Source organism: Mus caroli, chromosome 12, assembly GCF_900094665.2.
Source record: "Mus caroli chromosome 12, CAROLI_EIJ_v1.1, whole genome shotgun sequence".
Lineage (NCBI taxonomy): Eukaryota > Metazoa > Chordata > Mammalia > Rodentia > Muridae > Mus > Mus caroli.
This window is the reverse complement of record NC_034581.1, coordinates 61,467,029-61,487,568: the sequence shown is the minus strand read 5'-3', so window position 1 is coordinate 61,487,568 and position 20,540 is coordinate 61,467,029. Positions and strand designations below refer to the sequence as shown.

Genomic DNA, 20,540 nt, shown 5'->3' with positions numbered 1-20,540 from the left:
AGGAGATTCCTGAGAAAATAATTGTTTCTTGGGATTATTCTTTCAGTAGTGTGATAACCAAAGGAGTGAGCAACACGTGCATCTTCTGCACCTTGTCATGCCTATCAACCAGGCTGGTGACAGCTTGTTGTACCTGTCCTTTGTATAGGCCATGGTGACACATAGAGTTTGGACATGGTGACAGTAGGGATCACACACACACACACACACACACACACACACACACACACACACATGAACGGTATTGCTTTTTCTGTCATCTTTCCCATCTTACTCCTTACAGACTGTCCTCTCCTCTGCGGTGGATAGAGGCACAGCTGCAGCGGGGTGGGTCCTGAACCGCAGCTCACCTGGCCTCTAACATGCTAGTGTTCCAGTTTTAAGAGGACGTTTTGTTCAAGAAATTTCCCAGGAGACACCTGACTACAAAATAGCTTTTCACAGAATATGGACATTTCTTTCAGCATGTGCATAGATTAAGGGGATTTTTGACTAAGAGTACATATAGACATACATCATTTTCATCTGTCCTCTGGCAAGGGTAGTATATGTGTCAAGCAGTGTTACAGAGGCATCAGTATATAATTCATCTTGAGGTATATAAAGCTTACTAAGAATGCTTCTCTGTTAGAATCCTTTATTTTAGGAAGAAGTTTTGTTCCATAAATGTGTTTTATTAGAAATCTGAAAGCTCTTTATTAAAATTTAACATGCCTTCAGAAATTATTAAACATTCCCCAGAGTTCTGCTGACTTGCATTAGTCTTGTATTGCTCAGTGTGTGGTACAGAAACAAATCAACAGCAAGGAATAGTTAGGTGGCTTACCTGCATTTTGTGTTTAAATAGATAATGCAGTTGGCTAAAATTGGGTGTTAGACAAAAGCATCCAATTTTTCTGAAGATTTTACTTTTATGTCAGCTTTCCACACACAATATTTTATTTAATCATTCTTTTGTAGCCTTGATGGAACTTATGGTGTCTGGAGCTACTGCTCTCTTTTCTTGTGCTTTTAACATCTGCCTTTCAAATGGTTAAGAAAATGTTGAATAGTTTAGAGTAAAAAAAAATGCCTTCAGAAGGCTAAGAGCCATGTTAAAATGTGCTGAATATTTTAAGAGATGTTGTTAAACAATGCAAAATAAATGTGGTACGTGAAAACACTTTAGATAAAAACTTACTGTTTTGGAAATGTTTGACTCATGAGAAAAACTGACCACAACATTGAATACAATATATGTGCCTTGAATATTCAAATGCAAGGAGCAAGGCTAAGGGAAATGGAAAGTGATAGTGGAGGTGAGTGGTTCACGAAGAACCTGTAAGTATCAAAACAGTAGGAATAGTTAAGGAATACAGTGTGCATTCGATTATTTGTTCAATAACTATGATAGGAGAGTGGCTATGGGAGAAATAGAAGTTCATGAAGCCTAATTCCTAATAGTCCAGTGTGATTTACATTGAATAATTGATGAACTGTGACATTTGCTGTAATGTCACTGACACTGGTCAGCAAGAGTCAGGAAAGAAAGTTTGCACCTGGGCTGGATCAGTAATGACTCTGGAATTAAAGGAGAAATGTATCATGAGACCTTATTCGCTCAGGTTTACATAATTTTCTGAAAAAAAAAATCAAGAAGGAAAGGAAGGAATAGAGGAAGGAAAGAAGGGACAGAAGAGAGAGGAGGGGTGACAGGAGATCTATTCAGTGGGTAACTATTCAGAGATTTAAAAAACCAAACAATTGACAAGAGTAATCTCCAGGGCTCATTAGGGTTGTTAGTCTCATTAATAAAATGATTTCAGAATGGACTAAACCTGGTATCAAGGGGAATGTTATTACAATAAAAGAAAAACCCAAAGGACAAGCAGGATGTAAATCTCAACAGCTGCCTAGAGGAAGAAGGAAACTAAAATAAGGATTATAGCATTTAAGTTGTTATAGAGATTAGATACATGGTTGACTAGTAGTCACATGTTAGGAAGGGAAACTCAGTGAACTACTGAACTAAGGGTAAAGATTCTCAGAGGAAAATACAGCATCACAGTATTTTCTTTTATTATTTTTTGTTGTTGTTTTCGTTTGTTTGTTTTGGGTGTTTCTTTGGGTTTTTGTTTGTTTTTCAAGTCAGGGTTTCTCTGTGTAGCCCTGTCTGTCCTGCAACTCACTTTGTAGACCAGGCTGGCCTTGAACTCAGAAATTCGCCTGTCTCTGCCTCCCAAGTGCTGGGATTAGAGGCATGCACCACCACTGCCCTGCTTTTATTATTTTTTTAAGTAGTTATTTTGCTTATCTCTAGTATGGCATGGAGCCCGCTTTCCAAGGGCTGATCATTGGGTCATGTGACTGAAGCAGCCCAACTGGATTGTGAGGTTTCCATCCAAGCCAGAGGGTTTTATACACTTAACTAGAGGTATTTTATTCTAACACAACTATAAGAAAATTGGTGGAGAACATAAGAATGATTTTACAAATATTTTAAAAGTGTTTCTTCTATTTCCAAAACAGTGAAAAATACTTTTTGATTGTGGGGCAGTATTACCGGAGGGGTTCAGATATAGCAATATATGAGTGATCAGTGAGGTCAGCTTTGCAAAGAAACTGATGCATTGTTGCAGATGATAGGATCGTATACATAAGTGACCCCAAAATGACACCAGAGAACTTCTACCCCAAAAATGGCAGGAAATAAAATTAACTCAAATAAATCAGTAGCCTTCCTTTATACAAATGATAAACAGGCTGAGAAAGAAATTAGGGCAACAACTTCCTTCACTATCGCCACAAATAATATAAACTATCTTGTGGGTAACTAACCAAACAAGTGAAAGACCTGTGTAACTCAAGTCTCTCAAGAACGAAATCAAAGAAGATCTAAGAAAATGGAGAGATCCCCCGTGCTCGTGGATTGGCAGAATTAACATAGTAAAAATACCCATCCTACCAAAGGCAATCTATATATTCAATGCAATCCCCATCAAAATCCCAACACAATCTTCAAAGACATGGAAAGAGCAGTTCTCAAATTCATCTGGAAAGGCAAAAAACCCAGAATAGCAAAAACAATGATTAACAATAAAAGAACAGCTGGGGAAGCACCATCCTTAACCTCAAGCTTTACTACAGAGCAATAGTGATACAAACTGTATTGGTACAGAGATAGACAGGATGATCAGCAGAATAGAATTGAAGACCCAGAAATAAAACCATACACTTACAGACATTGATTTTTGACAAAAACATCAAAAATATACAATGGAAAAAAGAAAGCATCTTCAATAAATGGTGCTGGTCTAACTGGCTGTCTGTATGTAGAAGAATATCTCATTCTAAACAGTGGTTTGATGGCAGCTACACATTATTTGCAACATTTTCAAGAGCTTCTGAGCTTCAAAGAGAAGGAAACTAATTAGCTAAGAATTTTAAACCCCTCTTTCTTCCAACTTGGATCAAAACAAAACAATTCTTTTCTGGATATAGATTGCATGTATGATTATATTTACACATGTTTTCTGGTTTCTTTTTTTTCACACACACACACAAACATGTGTATGGAAAATCTGGTGTTTTGGGTAAGTTCTTCTTCACTTGTGCTTCTGTGGTTCTAAGAATGCTGTGCCTTGCTTCTTTAGAATGTGAGAATGTAGAGTGTAGGGCCAGGTTAGATAATAAACTAGCTATGGCTGAGGGGTTTAATATGTTCTGATGTAACTACCAACCAATTAGAAACTCAAGTCTGATTCCAGGAATATATCAGAATTAAGACATGGGTTTCATGGGTCATTGCATTAATTTAGACATGTTTGACTCATGCAAGAAGAGAGCAAAAGTTAAACAATAAAAAAAGATGAACTGGGAGATAGTGGGAAAACTAGGGACCATGACCAATGTGAAAGAGAATGAGCAATGGAAACAAAGGGAACTGTTCTCCTCCAGTAGACCCACTAGTACAGAAAGAGGACATGTTCAGTGGACGAGTTTGAGAGTGTGTGACTTCAGGCATTTTTAGCACTTACAACTCAGGACCTGGGGATTTGTACTTATGCATACATTTATAAAGTAGAAACAAGCCCCTATTTTCTGTTTAAAAAAAAAAAAACGTAAGGAGTGAAAAATAAAAACTATTAAGTGAAAGTAGGAGTGGGAGATCTGGGGAAGGATGGAAGGGATTGTTGGAGCTTAAATGTGGTATTTAGTCTGAATGCCATTTACACTAAGGCTCTCACTATACCTAAAACAGACTGCAAGTAATGTTGTAGAGCTTATGTGAAATGGTAGCTGTATTAATCATCCTTTCAATGGTACTAATAGAAGTGACAAGAAGGCCAGGCGTGGTGGCGCACGCCTTTAATCCCAGCACTTGGGAGGCAGAGACAGGCGGATCTCTGAGTTCTCGAGGCCAGCCTGGTCTACAGAGTGAGTTCCGGGACAGCTGGGCTACACAGAGAAACCCTGTCTCGAAAAACCAAAAAAAAAAAAAAAAAAAAAGAAGTGACAAGAAATTTTAAACACATTTTTTTGTAAACTGTTTTGAGAGGCATAAATGACACTGAGGTGAACTACCTAATTTTGAAATATCATATATGATTGTAAGAATTAGCTATATTAAATTAGGTGTCTATCTTCTAGTAGGTCAGCAAACATTAATCATTTTTATATTGTTCTTTTTGTTCTTAAAATCCTTGCATTTATCATCTTAAAATAATTAATTCCTCCAAATATCAGAATAAGGTTTCTACCTTAAAGGTTATAGTTTATCCCATATTTTATTAAAATGATTAATGAAATACAAATAATCAAATACTAAGTTATGCTTTATCTAGTCTTTGTCCTTTTTTAAAAAAACTAATTTTGTGTTCTGTGTGTGTGTGGTATGCACATAGGCATATTTGTGTTTAAATGTGTGTGGGTGCAAATGTGTGATAAGGCCCAAGGTTGGTGCCGGATGTTCTTCTAAGTTACATTTTGCTGCTTTTTGTATGGAGACAATATCTCTACTTAAACCCAGAGGTTCCCTGTTCTACACTATATAGCTAGCTAGTTTGCACCATTTCATGCATTACAGACCACTACAAAGAACACATACACAGCCCACTTTCACAAAGTCTATGTAAATAATATTTGTAAGGAATATATATATCTAGTTGACATTTTAACAGAAATATTCTTGTTTAAAAATTAACTACAATGTAAAATGTATTTCATAGGCTGGGTTATATATCATTCCAATGAATGACATTATATGATCCTCAGTGTGGTTCTAAAATTGGGTCAGTTTGTTTTTTAATTTTTATTGTAGCATTTTTGCACCTTTCAGAAAGGCAAAATGCATCATGAAATGCAGTTATGATGCAGTACAATATTTGTTAGGGAGGACTCCATGTGTTATGAGAAAACTCCACTCCTATTTTCTTTTAATTGACCAGTTATCAGCCAGCAGATCTTTTAATTAAACCTCATTTGCTTTAAAGAACATGTGGCCCTGGTCTGATGAGGGAACACTGTGTCCACTGGTCCTTTTATTTTGCTCTTGATAAGACATAAAAGAGCCAGCTTCATCTCATGTCAAAACGCTTATTAAGATGGTGATAGTGTCTGTTTCCAAAGAACAAGTCATCTCCGGTGGGGCACAATCAGTGATGTAATTAGGGAATTTGTAAACTGCAGGAATCATGCACAGAGATCATTTATAAGAGCCCTAACAATGTCACATGGGTTCTATAAGACGATAAATGGCCTTTTCATTGTAGAAGTAAATTGATTTTTCTAGCCACTCTGTGTTGAAAAGTTTACCGGTATGAGCAACAGTAGCTGTAGAAAATAAAATAAAATTTAGATTGTTTTGAAGCTTCTCTCTTACAATAATTTTGCAAGACACATTTGGTATATAATTTATTACCTGCCATCCTTTTAATTCAGAATTCTTTTACAATTGGAAAGCATGGCCATAATTAACATGATCAGACAGCTAGCTAGCTCCCTTTGCTTTCTGGTCCATGATTTTCATGGTTATACCCTGACCTTTCTGAAAATGGACAACACTGACATTTTGTCTACCTCATAAGAGTGAAATGGATCTATTTAGGGACCTTATTACTTTAGAGAAATAGAAAGAGAACTAGATATCTGTGTTACCTGCCATTTATGATATTATCAAAACATAGAAATCAAATTATAACCTGTAATGTCAGGCATATGTAAGCTTCTTCCCTTAGGACCTCCGTGGACGTGCCTCTGGCTACTCAAGTTCTGCTCATTCTTATCCTTTGCAAGACATTCTGGACACTCAAGGAATCCTTGTCTAAAATGTATCTTCTCAACATCTGGAAATGGCAAATGTGTGTGTGTGCATGTGTGTGTATGTATGCATGTGTTTGCATGTGTATGTTTGTCCATATGTGTGTGTGTTTATTTTATTTCTATAAACATTTGTTCGGTTGAATATGGACCTGTGCTTAGTATTTTAGATATCTGGTTTCAATAAAGTATGATTTATATAGCCTTAGTATAGAGATATGTGCATAATAAAAAAAGCAAAATACATATTATAGTACCCATGGCAGTGACATGAAGATGACTAGTGTTTGTTACAACATACCTATGAAGGAAACATAGATTGTGGGTGTAGAAAAGTGTAAAATAAGAATTATTGTGTTAACTGTATGTAAAGTGATAGAAAGACTAGATAATGTTCTCAAAGTCACCATCCTTTAAATCTGGGCATTCAAACTAAGCATCATTCTCTGCAAATACATTTAGGGGACACTTTGATCTGCATTGCACAACATTATTTTAAAATTTATACTAAATAGCCCTTTCTTCAATCTAATTTGAAGATGAGAAAACAAAGTCTTTCCTTTGCTGAGATTATACATCTCGTATATGGTTTAACTTTTCAACTAAGTCAAGCTTTTAACCTTTTTAAATGTTTAATTTGTTTCAAATATGTACTCTTATTCATGCATGGGCTGTAAATATGTGTATTCCACATACATGCAGATGTTCTTACATGCTAGAAATGGGCGTTGGACGCCTAAGAGCTGGATTTACAGTTGTTTTTGAGCCACATGGGTTCTGGGAACTTAACATAGATCCTCCTCTGGAAGACCAATTGGTGCTCTTAACCATTGAGCCATATCCCTAAGCCCCCTGCATTATTAACCCAATATAATTATTAATAATAATTGCAGTTGTTAAGAAGTCCCCATGTTTATCAATTTCCATAATACAGTATAATTCTTGAAGGTTGTGAGTGTCCTGATGCATGTCTCTTGCTCACACTTCTAAATGTACTCACCTATTAAACAAGCTAAAAAAACTTTTTACAATAATAGATATTAAATCTAGAATTAGGTGTATATTTTTATAAGGTATTCTGCTTTCAGTTGAAGGAATAATGCTTGTAGAACTCTCTATCTGTTGAAGAGATAATGCTGTGATCTCTCTCTCTCTCTTTCTCTCTCTTTCTCTTTCTCTCTCATACATACACACATACACAAATATTTGAATAAATCATAGGCATCCTATTTAAGAACAAATAAGCAGGCTGGAGTGATAGCTTAGCAGTTAACAGCACTGACTGCTCTCCCAGAGGTCCTGAGTTCAATTCCCAGTGACCACATGGTGTCTCACAGCCATCTCTAATGGGATCTGATGCGCTCTTCTGTTGTGTATGAAGACAGCTACAATGTACTCATATAAATTTTAAAATACATAAAACATAAGCAAGGGTGCAAATGTTTTCTGGGCTGTAAGAGTTATAGGAATTGGAACACACACACACATCCCTCTCCTGTGAAAAGATGTCTTATAGAAATCATCAAGCGTGTCTGTTCATTTTTTCAATATTTTCATTATAAATTATAATCTTTGATTGCTACATTTTCACATAAGTTGAATTATAAGCAAGCTTAAAATCTTGTTCCTGTTTATTTAGTTCCTTAAGAAAAATAAAATTTGGCTTGTGAGTGTTGCTATCTCTTATCAGGAACCACCGATAATTCATGGATGTCAGTGCATAAGAAATACAAAACAGAGAAGGAATTTGAGGAAAAAAGAAGGGATAGGAAATTTTCATAATAGAGTTATATTTTAATAACTCTACAAATATTATATGAGAAGCTCAAGTTATATAAGTAAATTATGCAAAGATCATAACAGCTCAAGATACTTGAAAGCTCTAACAAACAGTGCCAAAATTGGCCTTAGCAGTCAATGAGGCAGCAACTACAGGACCTGTGTTTATTTGCAACTAGTCTTTTGGATCATGTAGCAGAGAAAATATAAATGCCATGCAGAGAGTGATTTTTCTGTTTTGTTCTTACACTTTGTGTGTTCTATGGAATCCCTTGGAGGCTATTCTTGTGCCATAGCAACACCTGCTGGGAGAGAAAAGTTGGAACCGATGTATCTGTTGCCTGCCAAATCTGTTTCCCCAATGAATGTCACTGCATGTCATCCATCTCCAATACCTAACCTTCACAATTACTACCTCCAGAATACTGCTGCTCCCCATATGCTCCAGGCTCCTAACAATGCTGCTATAATAAGATTTCCCAACTCTTCAACAAAATAAGCATTGGGTATGTGTATATATTAATGTCCTTTAACCTTCTCCTTAGAATTTTAGATGTAGATCCTGGGGAATCTCAACCTTTGTATGTTTGCAACATGTGGTTTCTTTCGGCTCTGTTATGATATTTGTAAAACAACATTAGTACTGTCTTGCTCACATATCCTAATTTATTATATGTTAGATATTGAAAAGTCTAACAAAGGGAAACTTATTTGAAGAATAAGAATAGGGTGAGAGATGTGTTTACACTGATTTTTATAGATAGATACAGTAGTCATACCATCTGGTATGAACACATGTTATAAATAAGTACTTGTTCCTATGTGAACAGGACTGTAACCGATGCAAGTCTTGGGAGAATGTGCCACACAACTATTCTTGTGTAGATCAGACTAGCCTTTTATTGGCTGTTGGATGACGAAAGTCATAGAATAGGCGAATTACTCAATACTACCAAGTACTTCCTTCCATTTATTCTCTTTCATTGTACCATTTTTGTGACAAAATTGAAATATAGTAATATTAGTAATAATATAAAAATCTACTGCTTTGGGATTTTAAAAAATTAAAAGTGGAATAGTTCTCATATGGAAAAATGATCTTCAGGTTGTATGTTTTATCTTCAAACATCTGACAATCATAAGGTAATAATTGTCCATAAGTAGATTTTCTTCATTGGTTGGTTAGTAACTTTGATTTTAGACTGTCTGTCAGTCAGGACTTTACTAAACACTTGTAAACTAACTTAAAATATCACATAGTATGAGGGCTACTGAAAAGATGGAAACTTTGGCACTGATGTTAGCGTGCTTCAACTACATTTGATAGGATATACACATTTTCCTGTGTCATACATAAAACAAGTTAGACATGATATAATTCAGAGATACTTAAAGTAAATAAAGAATACAGGAATTGGGAAATTTTCATAGAGAACATTTAAATGATAGTGAGACATTTCACAGTATGGTAGCTTTGAACTCATTCATTAACGGAGGTGAAAGTTTACACCTGAACAAACTTGTTAGGGTGATCAGTCCTGTCCTAACCAAATAGAGAGTGTTTCCACAGACGTACCTTTAAGATCAAGATGTGTGTGTGTGTGTGTGTGTGTGTGTGTGTGTGTGTATTCTTAGGCTTGGTTTCTCAAATGGACTAGAATCAGTAAGACTTGGACATTCCATCTCAGGAAATGGAGAGTTAGTGAAGACATGTAGAAAATAACATTCTTAAAATATTAGTTCAGAAATAGTAAAAATAAATGTAGAAGAAATATTTTTGTCAATTTAATATGATAACTTGTTCATAAAGATAGAGATGATCCTGAAGGCAGTAGAGAAGTGGAATATGCTCTGTTTACATGCCTCTCAGGAGGGTTCTGACACTTTTAAATAACAATGATGCCAGGAGGGGTGATGCTGGCTGACTGCAGCACACAGGAACCAGAAGTAGAGGGACAGTGAGTTCAAAGATAGCCTCAACTGCCTAGTTTGCTAGAAGCTTACTGGGACTACAATGATACATTGTCTTAACAATGAATGAATGAATGAATGGATTAATCAATTAGTTAATTAACAAATAGATAAATACAAGAGTAACCACAAATGTATAGGTCCTGAATATCATATAAATTACCCCTGCTTTTCTCTTGTGTTTGTGCAAATTAAGAATTCTTCCCAGGAAGTAACTGGTCACAATATTTATTTATTTAGTAATGCAATGACCAGTAATTTTCCTGTCTTACATCAAAAGTCATTTGTAAACAACCAGATTTGGTTTCTAGCAGGAAGGATATGTGAGCAAGTCTACATGTGAGTGACGAAATTTTACTATATCTACACGTTTTTTACCCCAAATAGATTTCAGATATCCCCTACTATATTCCAACATATAAGTATTCAACATGCTTAAAGTGAGTCAAAATATATAAACTACAATTATTTTGATTTAAGGGGGATTTTCTGATTTGTGATGTAATGTATGATCCCGCCCCCTGTAGGAACTAAACATATATTCTTCTAACTTCGGAGCATTAAGGGAATTTTCAAAATCTTAATGATTTTTAAGATACTCAATGAAGTGAGTGATAACCAGAATTTTCCAGTATGATAGTATAGTTGTTTTAAAGAAGAAAGTATGGTAATAATGTATTAGAATGTATGTAGAATTTCTTTGTTAACTGGAAGAAAAACAAGTGGGTTAAAATATGTGTGCAGGTAATGGCACTTAGCTAGCATCTTCTTTCTATTATCCCTTGGCCCATCATAAAATTCCATTACTAATGCCATATTTACAATTTTTGCAAAGACTAATTTTTAGCTCAATTTCTCCCCATATATATATATGGGGAGAAATATATATATATATAATGAAATCATTTCAAAATATGTTAGCAAGGAAAAGATAAAGAACTAAAGAGTATGACCAATGAGAATAACTTTTAAAAAGTACAGAGTCTAAAATTTGAGTTTGATCTACATCAATGCAAAATTAAATATCCCAGTCCCTGTTGCCTGAAATAGGATGTTGTTTTTCTTGAAGTCTAAATCAGATTTAAAACTCATATCAAGTGCAACATAAATTTTAAACTCAGGAAGGAGTTCCGAGCACATACTGGTTTTAGAGATGACCAAAAATTCAGTTCCCAAAACCCTTTCAGACAGCTCATAGGTGTTGGTAATTCCTTTCTAGAGGATCCAACACCCTCTTCTGATTTACTGGGGTATCTGCATAAACAAACATGTGCACATACAACTAAATAAAATTAAATATTAAAAGAGAAAGATTGTCATTTTTAAAAATCTCCCATTGTTTTTGAAGAGAAAACATATGTACGCACACTCATGTGATTTCATTCATTTACCTCATCATTGCCTTTGTGTGTGTGTTACTGGAAACCTACTGCAGAACTTTGTACTTATTAGACAAGGGCTCTCACTAACTAAATCCCTATCCCTCCCTTGGATTATTTCCTCTGAAAATTTACTTCATATTGGTCTATCTTATTCTGTGCATCAGTTTGTGCCTTCATAGTGTGACAGTTCTTAAATTCTTGACTGTAAAAGTCACATTAATAAACCCATTATTTCTTTAAAAAATTCTTTCTTACTTTATTTTTATATTTTTGTATCAATTATGCATCCTGCTCAAGAATATAAGCCTTTAATACAAACTACTTTTCCTAAAACTTTAAGTATAACTAAATTAATGTCATATTTATTTTAGGAATCTCTCAAATATGAGTCTAGTTATTCCACTGTAGAAAATTCTATTTGTTGCATTTTAAAAATAAAGTAGACCTTTCCATCTTCACATTCCTTTTAAAGTTTAGCACCAGTAAAGAAGCTGACAAGCATATTTGATTTCTGGTTCATGATATTATTATTTCTGGGACTTCAAAGAGACCGACATGTTTTGAATAATGAACATTTCAAAGTAAAGTCTAATGAGTTAATGCTCTGTTTACTCCTAAAATGACATCAAAACTTTTTCCTTTTTTTTCAGTTTTTATTTACAGTCTATGAGACAATGAAAAGGATGTCAGAAAACCAATTTGTTCAAATTATCTTTTTTTAAAATAATTTAAAGGAAAAAATGAGTCTTTTAACAGGACTTTCCCAGATCTTCTGTCTGTAAAAACTCCCACTGTGGTATTTCAGTATAGACTATGCCAGAAAATATACCTGTATTTTTATTTGCAGGGATTTGTTTTTTTTATCACAAGTTACAGGCATATTAGATTGTTGTCTTATATTTGCTATACTTTTATTAAGGAACAATAAATAGTATAATTCAGATAAGCCTTCTTAAATACACAGAATGCAATTAGTTGTGTGCCATTAAACTGCCTCTCCTTTGATTTAGAAAAAATTTGGAGCTTTCCCATTGGTAATTTTAAATGAAAGATAACAGAAAAAGAATATGGGGATCACTTTTTTAAACTCACCAAATGGCAATATACCTTTATCATAAATCTACCCAAACTTCATTCATTTATTTTACAAAACTGTACCTTTTTGAGTTACTAACTCTAGATTCAGTTCATTTTACCATGTGCTGCTTTTTAAGAAGCTCGTGCCTCATGTCTGTTTATTCCTGCTGTCTGTTTTCAGCCAGCTGTGTAACTCTGATGTCCTGCACCCCACTCCTTTTCCTTCCTTCCTTACTCCTCTATTTCATGTGCTGTCAGTCTAGGCAGCAGAGGGAGTCACATTTTACTAACAACAACAGCAAAGCCAGTGTCTGCAAAGGACAGACTGACTTGTCCCCCTGAAACTTGTCTGCCTTGATACAAAAAGTCAGGAAAGATTGAGAAAGATATCTCAGGCCTACACACACATACACACACACACACACACACACACACACACACACACACACACACACACACGTAAACAAACATAAACATGCACTCTTACAGTAAGATAAACTCATGTACATGCAAACACATATGCACAGACATTGCCCACACATATACATGGTGAAAACATAGCAACATTTGAACTGAGTTTCAAAATGTACGGTAGGCAAGAGTGCTAGAAGACTCCAAGAACCCCACACTTTTAAACAGTGGGAAATAGATTAGTAATAACTCTTGCTCAGGAGCATCAGGGTTAAGTGGTCTGTGAAACCTGTAGACATACGTGTTACCATGTCATTGAGAACACCTTTTTGAGAGTGATTCATTTATACCACAAAAAAATTTACACTTTTCGTTGAATGAGTTTTGAATAGAGATTGTTTTATTATTTTACATCTTGATGGGCTTCTTAGAGCTTTGATATGCTAATATGTTTCAGGAATACTGGAAGAAAGTAAAATTTGGAACAAAATATATGAAGAAAAATAGACAGTATTAGTGTATTTAAGCAAAACCACTGTTGTGGTGATGCCGAAGCCCCTATGAGAATTTGTTTTCCTCCTTCTCTACTTCCCCGATCTATGTCTCTGTTTCCTCCCCAATCACTGGCCAATATCTCACTGTCACAATTTATTTGCTAGGTATAAACTATTTTACTGAGTTCCTATTATGTAAAAGATTGTTTCCTGGAGGCTGACAATACAACAATGAAGTCTGGGTGTTCATTCAGGAAGCTCTTATTTTCATGTTGACATGTAGAATATGTTGTTATGAGATACATATGTATAATAAGACAGTTACTGTTGTGAAACAAACTACAAGCTGTCATCTCATGTAGTAACTGGGGAGGTAGGAGACTAAAATCGGTTTGGATAAAATAGTTCATACGTCCCAGCAGCATGTTCCATCTAGCAATAGCAGCTTTAGCTACTCACACTGCTCATCAACATTCTGTTCCTTTTCAACATTAGTATTTTATCTATAGCTATAGGCAAATTGCACCATCATTTAAAAGCCTTTATCATGTTGTACTATGGCTTTTCCATGACTGAACAAATCCATCATGCTGCTTTCAGACTTTCTTAAAACAGTGTGCTGAGGAGCAACATTTCTGAGGTCTTGGATGTCACAGTAATCTGGACAAAAACATGATGGAAAAGCTAATGATGGGGCAGCAGAGAACTGGAAGAGTGAGATATTAGTGGCAAAGAGACTACATATGATACTATTACAAGAAAGCAAATAACAACTTTCCTGAGACAGTTGCAAGTGGATCTAAAAAAAATAGGTGTAGAAGACATTTTTAATAATATCTGATGTATATATATATATATCAAACATAAACACACACATAAGGATTGCATAGTATTTGGAAGTAGGCAAGAGAATATGAGAAAACTAGGGAAACTATCATTTTAATTAGCAAATGGCATATGTTGGTAATTAACTATTCATTCAAGAAATGATTGATATTTGAATTTGGAGATTTGAAAAAAACTTGGAATATAAAATTGGCTGCAGTTGTAGACTAGAGGAATTTGGAAAAGATAAGAATCTCTCCTATCATCACATAAAGCAGGGAAAAGTGAATAGAAATAATCATGACGTACCATGAAAAATAAGTAATAATTCAGAGTTTAGTGTTTACGATATAGAAACTTTAGGCTAAGAAGAATGAGAGAAACTTATACAGGATTTTGGAAACTGTAATATTTATTTTGTAATTTTGGACCAACAGAGCTGTTAACAAAGAATCTCTCTGATTCAATATGTAAAGTCCTTAAGCCTGTGTCGTGTGCACTCCCGTAAGCACAGCACTTGGGAGGCCTTGGAAGACTCGTTTATGGACCCACATTCAGCATGGCATCAAGTAGCAAGTAAACAGAACATCTTACAGAAGAAGGGGATAATAAAGTGTTATTTAATGTGGTTTTCTTGCTTAGTAAAACTCAAAGTAATACATAAAAAGATCTATTTTTAAGCTGTTGAGATAAAACGTGAATTCGGCCTCACTAATTTTAATTAGCCAAGTTTAAATATTTAAAACAAATAAATAATAAATGTACAAAGACAATATGTACTTTTTATTATAGTAAAGTTTTAGGAAAATTTCAGGTAGTCAAGCATTTAATTATAATGGTCTAATGTTTTAAGATCTTTACATATTCTTGTTGGTATCTACAATAGTGACTGGTTTTTTTTTTTTTTTTTTTTTTGGTTGTTTATGGGGTGCATCCCCAGGTGGGGCAGTCTCTGGACTCTGGATGGTCATTCCTTCAGTCTCTGCTCCACACTTTGTCTCTGTAACTCCTGCCATGGGTATTTTGTTCCCCTTTCTAAGGATCGAAGTATCCACACTTTGGTCATCCTTCTTCTTGAGTTTCATGTGTTTTGCAAATTGTATCTTGGGTACTCTGAGCTTCTGGGCTAATATTCACTTCTCAGTGAATGCATATCATGTGTGTTATTTTGTGATTGGGTTACCTCACTTAGAATGATAGCCTCCATATCCATCCACTTGCCTAAGAAATTCATAAATTAAATAGCTGAGTAATATTCTGTTGTGTAAATGTACCACATTTTCTGTATCCATTCCTCTGCTGAGGGACAGTTCTTTCCAGCTTCTGACTATTATAAATAAGGCTGCTATGAACATAGTGGAGCATGTGTCCTTATTACACGTTGGAGCATCTTCTGAGTATATTCCCAGGAGTGGTATCACTGGATCTTCTGGTAGTACTATGTCCAATTTTCTGAGGAACCGCCAAACTGATTTCTAGAGTTGTACCAGTTTGCAATCCCACCAGCAATGGAGGAGTGTTCCTCTTTCTCCACATCCTTGAGAGCATCTGCTGCCACCTGAGTTTTTGATCCTACTCATTCTGACTGGTGTGAGGTATAATCTCAGGGTTGTTTTGAGTTGCATTTCCCTGATGACTAGGGATGTTGAACATTTTTAGGTGCTTCTCAGCCATTCGGTATTCTTCAGTTGACAATTCTTTGTTTAGCTCTGTACCCCATTTTTAATAGGGTTATTTGCTTTTCTAGAGTTTAACTTCTTGAGTTCGTTGAATATATTAGATATTAGCCCTTATATTGGATGCCAACAAGTGCTTGCTGACAGGACCCTGATATAGCTGTCTCCTGAGAGGCTTTGTCAGTGCCTGACAAATACAGAAGTGGATGCTCACAGCCATCCATTGGACTGTGAGCACAGGGTCCACAATGAAAGAACTAGAGAAAAGATCCAAGGAGCTGAAGGGGCTTGCAGCCCCATAGGAGGAACAACAATATGAACTAACCAGACCCCACCACCACCTGCCCAGAGCTCCCTGAGACCAAACCACCAATCAAAGAAAATACATGGTGGGACTTATGGCTCTACCTGCATATGTAACTGAGAATGGCCCAGTCAGTCATCAATGCGAGGAGAGGTCCTTGGTTCTGTGAAGTTTCTATGCCCCAGTATACAGGAATGCTAGGGCCAGGAAGTGGGAGTGGGTGGGTTGGTGAGCAGGGGGGAGGGGGAGGAGATAGGGGATTTTCGGAGGGGAAACTAGGAAAGAGGATAATATTTGAAATGTAAATAAAGAAAATATATAATAATAAAAGTTTTTTTTTAAATACAACCAATGAGTTACAAGAGAAATGACATAAAAGGAAAAAAATCTTTACATATCTATCATATTAAGTCAAGACATAAATGCTCACCTTTGGCTCTGCTATATTTCACTTTGTACTCTGCCCTTATCAAAGGGGGAGTCACCTTTGCATGGCTTGGTACAAAATATATTTAGTTGCAAAACTTTAGAAATTATTGCTCAGATTTGGTACATTTACCCACATTTTTGGCTTTGGGAAAATTTTATATTTTAGGCAACAGAAGTCTGTCAAATAGTATTTTAAATTTTATTATTTGATTTTTATTTAATTCACAGAGGTTAATTAAAATTTAGATGCATACTTGGATTGATATATCTTACAATAAATTTCACAAATTCAAAATATTCTAGGGCTGGTGAGATGGCTCAACCATTACAGGCTAGGCTCACAACCAAAATATTCTAATAGAGGAAGATTTGGTTAATATAGTATAGTATAAGACAGATAATTTTGTGAACTATCCATCATGAAGTCATTCGTCTTTCTTCTTGCTTCTTGTCAAAGACCAAGGCATGTAAAGTGGTCCTGTCCATGACCCTGTGAAACCAGTGTCTATGGATGCTACAAATGTAGTCCATTGCTCACCTGTAGAGACCATGTCTTCTTAGACCAGTTTCCAGTGTCATGGAAAATTGTCAGTGTCTTCATTTCTGATCAAATCAATGTATTGGCATGCTAAGACGGTGTGTTCTCATTGGGTGGATTTTAGTATTGAATGCTTACTTCTTAGGATTATTAAGAGAGTTGAATAAAAATGAAAAATCTTTATCTGTGCTTGGCATGTAGTAGGAAGGACATCATACTTGTTAAATGCATTTTTGTTATTCTATTTCATTTACTGTATTTCATTTACAAGTATTACAGACTCATTTAGTTATTTTGTTAAAATACACCATTTTGAATTGCATGATATTTTTGTGGTTTGCTTCTTAACTAAACTATTAATATCTTCACAATAAATTATTTGAGTAAATTGCTGTAAATTTTGTTAACAGCAATTCCCATAATATATATTTACATATCCATCATATTAAGTCAAGACATAAATGTAGTAACAAGTGGATGGTGACTACTGTTTATTTTATCTGGTTGTTAAGTTGTCGTAGTGTGTATTATATAACTCATTTTTCTTAACTTTGAATAAAGAGAAGCATCAAAATAAAAATGTCCATGTGAAGCATTTGACTGCCAAAGTGATTCTGGTATCATGTTGATTTGCATCAATATCTCTAAATGTTGTAAAATCTCAATTTCAACATTAGTTGAAAAATAATTCACACCTGTTTGTTTTGCTGCCTTGGAACCGGAGTGCAGTAAGACTAGTAATCTCCAATGGGGAGATAAACTTTGCATGTACCTTCAATGCTTCAGTACCTTCAAATGATAGCAACATCAGTCAGAAACTTAGAATCACTTAAGTTCCCATTTCCTCTTATCTGTAATATTCACTTTAGCATTTTAGTTTGTGGACTGACATTTTGCTGTATAGACTCATTTAAGTTAGTTCAAATATAATCGCATGATTAAAGTAAACATGCACAGGGATAGTGTTTGGGATATTGTTTGTAAGATAAATCATGTTGTGCTGTTTCTCTCAGCACTTCATGTTTTCTACTAAAACCTAACATGACTATTTTTCAGACCAGGAAACTGAGCTCCGAGAAAACCATTCAAGTGTTATCCTGAGCACATTCAGTAAAATAACAAAAAATTTACTTGAAGAGTTGATACGTCTTATATTCTCTGAAAATCTTTTGAAATTTCTTAAGAATAATTTTATGGAAATAGTATAAATATCCATGTTGTTTTAAAGTAAGATAGTTTGAAATCTTGTAAAATTTAAATCTCAACAAAGGGAGAATATAATGAACTCTCTGAATATGACATTGGTCAGTTATTCAATTAAATTCTCACCAGAGAGAAAATAGACCTTTGCAGCATCCGCTATTTTCTTCTAATTTTATATCTCAGGTTCTTCTTTTACCTACTACTTCCTCCATGTGTTGTGTTGCTGTGACATACACATGAGTAAAATAAAGTGATTTTGAAACTGTACTGAACTGAAATGTTTTTATCTAATTACTGTTATTTTGATGGGCAGTTTTCTGTATAACTGATCGTGACTTAGCTGTTAGAAGAGAATCGTGTTTGTATGTGAGGGCAACAGTTGCATCAGTTCGTTCTGTTTAAAACAAAGACTGAGGAGCCAGTTAGTGGCCAGTAAGACAAGGCATTGAATATGTTTTTCTTAACATGACCATTTGCCTTAAAATGCATTATTTGCTTATTGTGAAAATGTTTATGGTCTTCATTTGAGAATATACAATGATAGTTGTAGGGTTATTTTAAGGGAGAGCATCTTCCCTTATTTCTGTAATTCCTATATTTTATGTCATCCGCATTGTCAAATTCCTTCGATCAGAAGAAATTGTTTTCCTTATGATGTTCTGTGTCTGAATATGCCTTACCAGTTTATACTAACCTTGAAAAATTTTCTTTTTCCCATTTCAAGTTCCACCCAATCTGACTGTTCCACAGGAAAAATCACCTTTGGTCACCAGAGAAGGAGACACAATAGAACTTCAGTGTCAAGTAACTGGGAAACCAAAACCAATCATCCTTTGGTCTAGAGCAGATAAAGAAGTTGCAATGCCTGATGGGACAATGCAAATGGAAAGTTATGATGGGACCCTCAGGATTGTGAATGTTTCAAGGGAAATGTCAGGAATGTACAGATGCCAGACCAGCCAGTACAACGGATTCAACGTGAAGCCGAGAGAAGCCTTGGTGCAGCTCATTGTGCAGTGTGAGTAAATTCTCTTTCCCTTGATTTTTGTGTGGGGATAAATGAGATGAGGGCACTTCTGTGCATTCAGAAGACAGGATTCTTAGCGTTCAACCAGTGTGAAATATTTCTGTACAATTGCTGTCCAAATCTTATGGCAGTTCCCATTTATCTGGTTATTATTTAGCTATTAGAAAAACAGGTCTTTTCATGTACACGTTATGATTATGATGGTGCTTAAGACTGAAGATTCAACAACCATGGTGGTTAAAAGCCATCTGGGTGCAAATTAAGCAAGGTGAAGGTGAAAGTTACTGCTAAGTCATGTTACAAAGCTCTCTAGTTTTCACAGTTCATGTCTTTTTTAAATAATTGCAAGCCTGTAGACCAAATCGTCCATCTATCCCTCTGCTTAAATGTGCATAACTGATCGTGGAAATGCTACTTTTTCCATGTATGAAGTTGTTGCAGTAGGTTCCATAATTATCTATTAATAGAATTCATAAGGATCTTATGTGATGAATTTCTGCTTATATTATCTAACAGATAAATGATTGATTATGAGCGAAATAAGATCATTTTTGAATTGCTTCTATTGAAACTATGGTTGTATTTCTTACAAAAAATCTCTAGACACTATGGGATTAATATTTACTTAAAATTAATTAAATCAATAAATTTAAGAATTGGTTTAAAAACTCAGCAATAGTACTGGCACTGCTTACATTGAGAAAACTTTAAAAATCAGCACAAGACTGTAAAATTTGATCTTATAATAGCAGATGATGAGAAGTATTGTACTGTTGTTTCTATGGTGACAGAAATGTGACTCAAAAGATACCAATAGAAATCGTTAAAATTCAGCTCTTTTGATGTAAGTATAAAGGTACAAAGCACCATGATACAGCAGGATGCTGTCTGTAAGGAGGAGGCACTCTCAGCTTCCCACCTTTTCAACTCTGGAACCCAATAAGAGCAGCCTTTCCAGGACCAGACAGGGATGTCATTGTGTCTTTCAAGAGTCTTATTACTCCCAATTCTAAGAAGGGGCACAGTGTCCACGCTTTGGTCTTCATTCTTCTTGAGTTTCATGCGTTTAGCAAATTGTATCTTATATCTTGGGTATCCTAAGTTTTGGGCTAATATCCACTTATCAG

At 35.1% G+C, this 20,540-nt stretch overlaps 1 protein-coding gene across 2 annotated transcripts in view; it reads left to right on the top strand.

Moving 5' to 3' along the window:
- The window catches only part of Mdga2 (MAM domain containing glycosylphosphatidylinositol anchor 2), a 749,855-nt gene that overhangs the window by 581,306 nt on the left and 148,009 nt on the right, over nucleotides 1–20,540 (top strand). For both annotated transcript variants that reach the window (XM_021179085.2, XM_021179084.2), the window contains exon 8: nucleotides 19,111–19,404. In XM_021179085.2, the coding sequence (XP_021034744.1) occupies nucleotides 19,111–19,404 (294 nt within the window). The remainder of the gene's footprint in view (nucleotides 1–19,110; nucleotides 19,405–20,540) is intronic.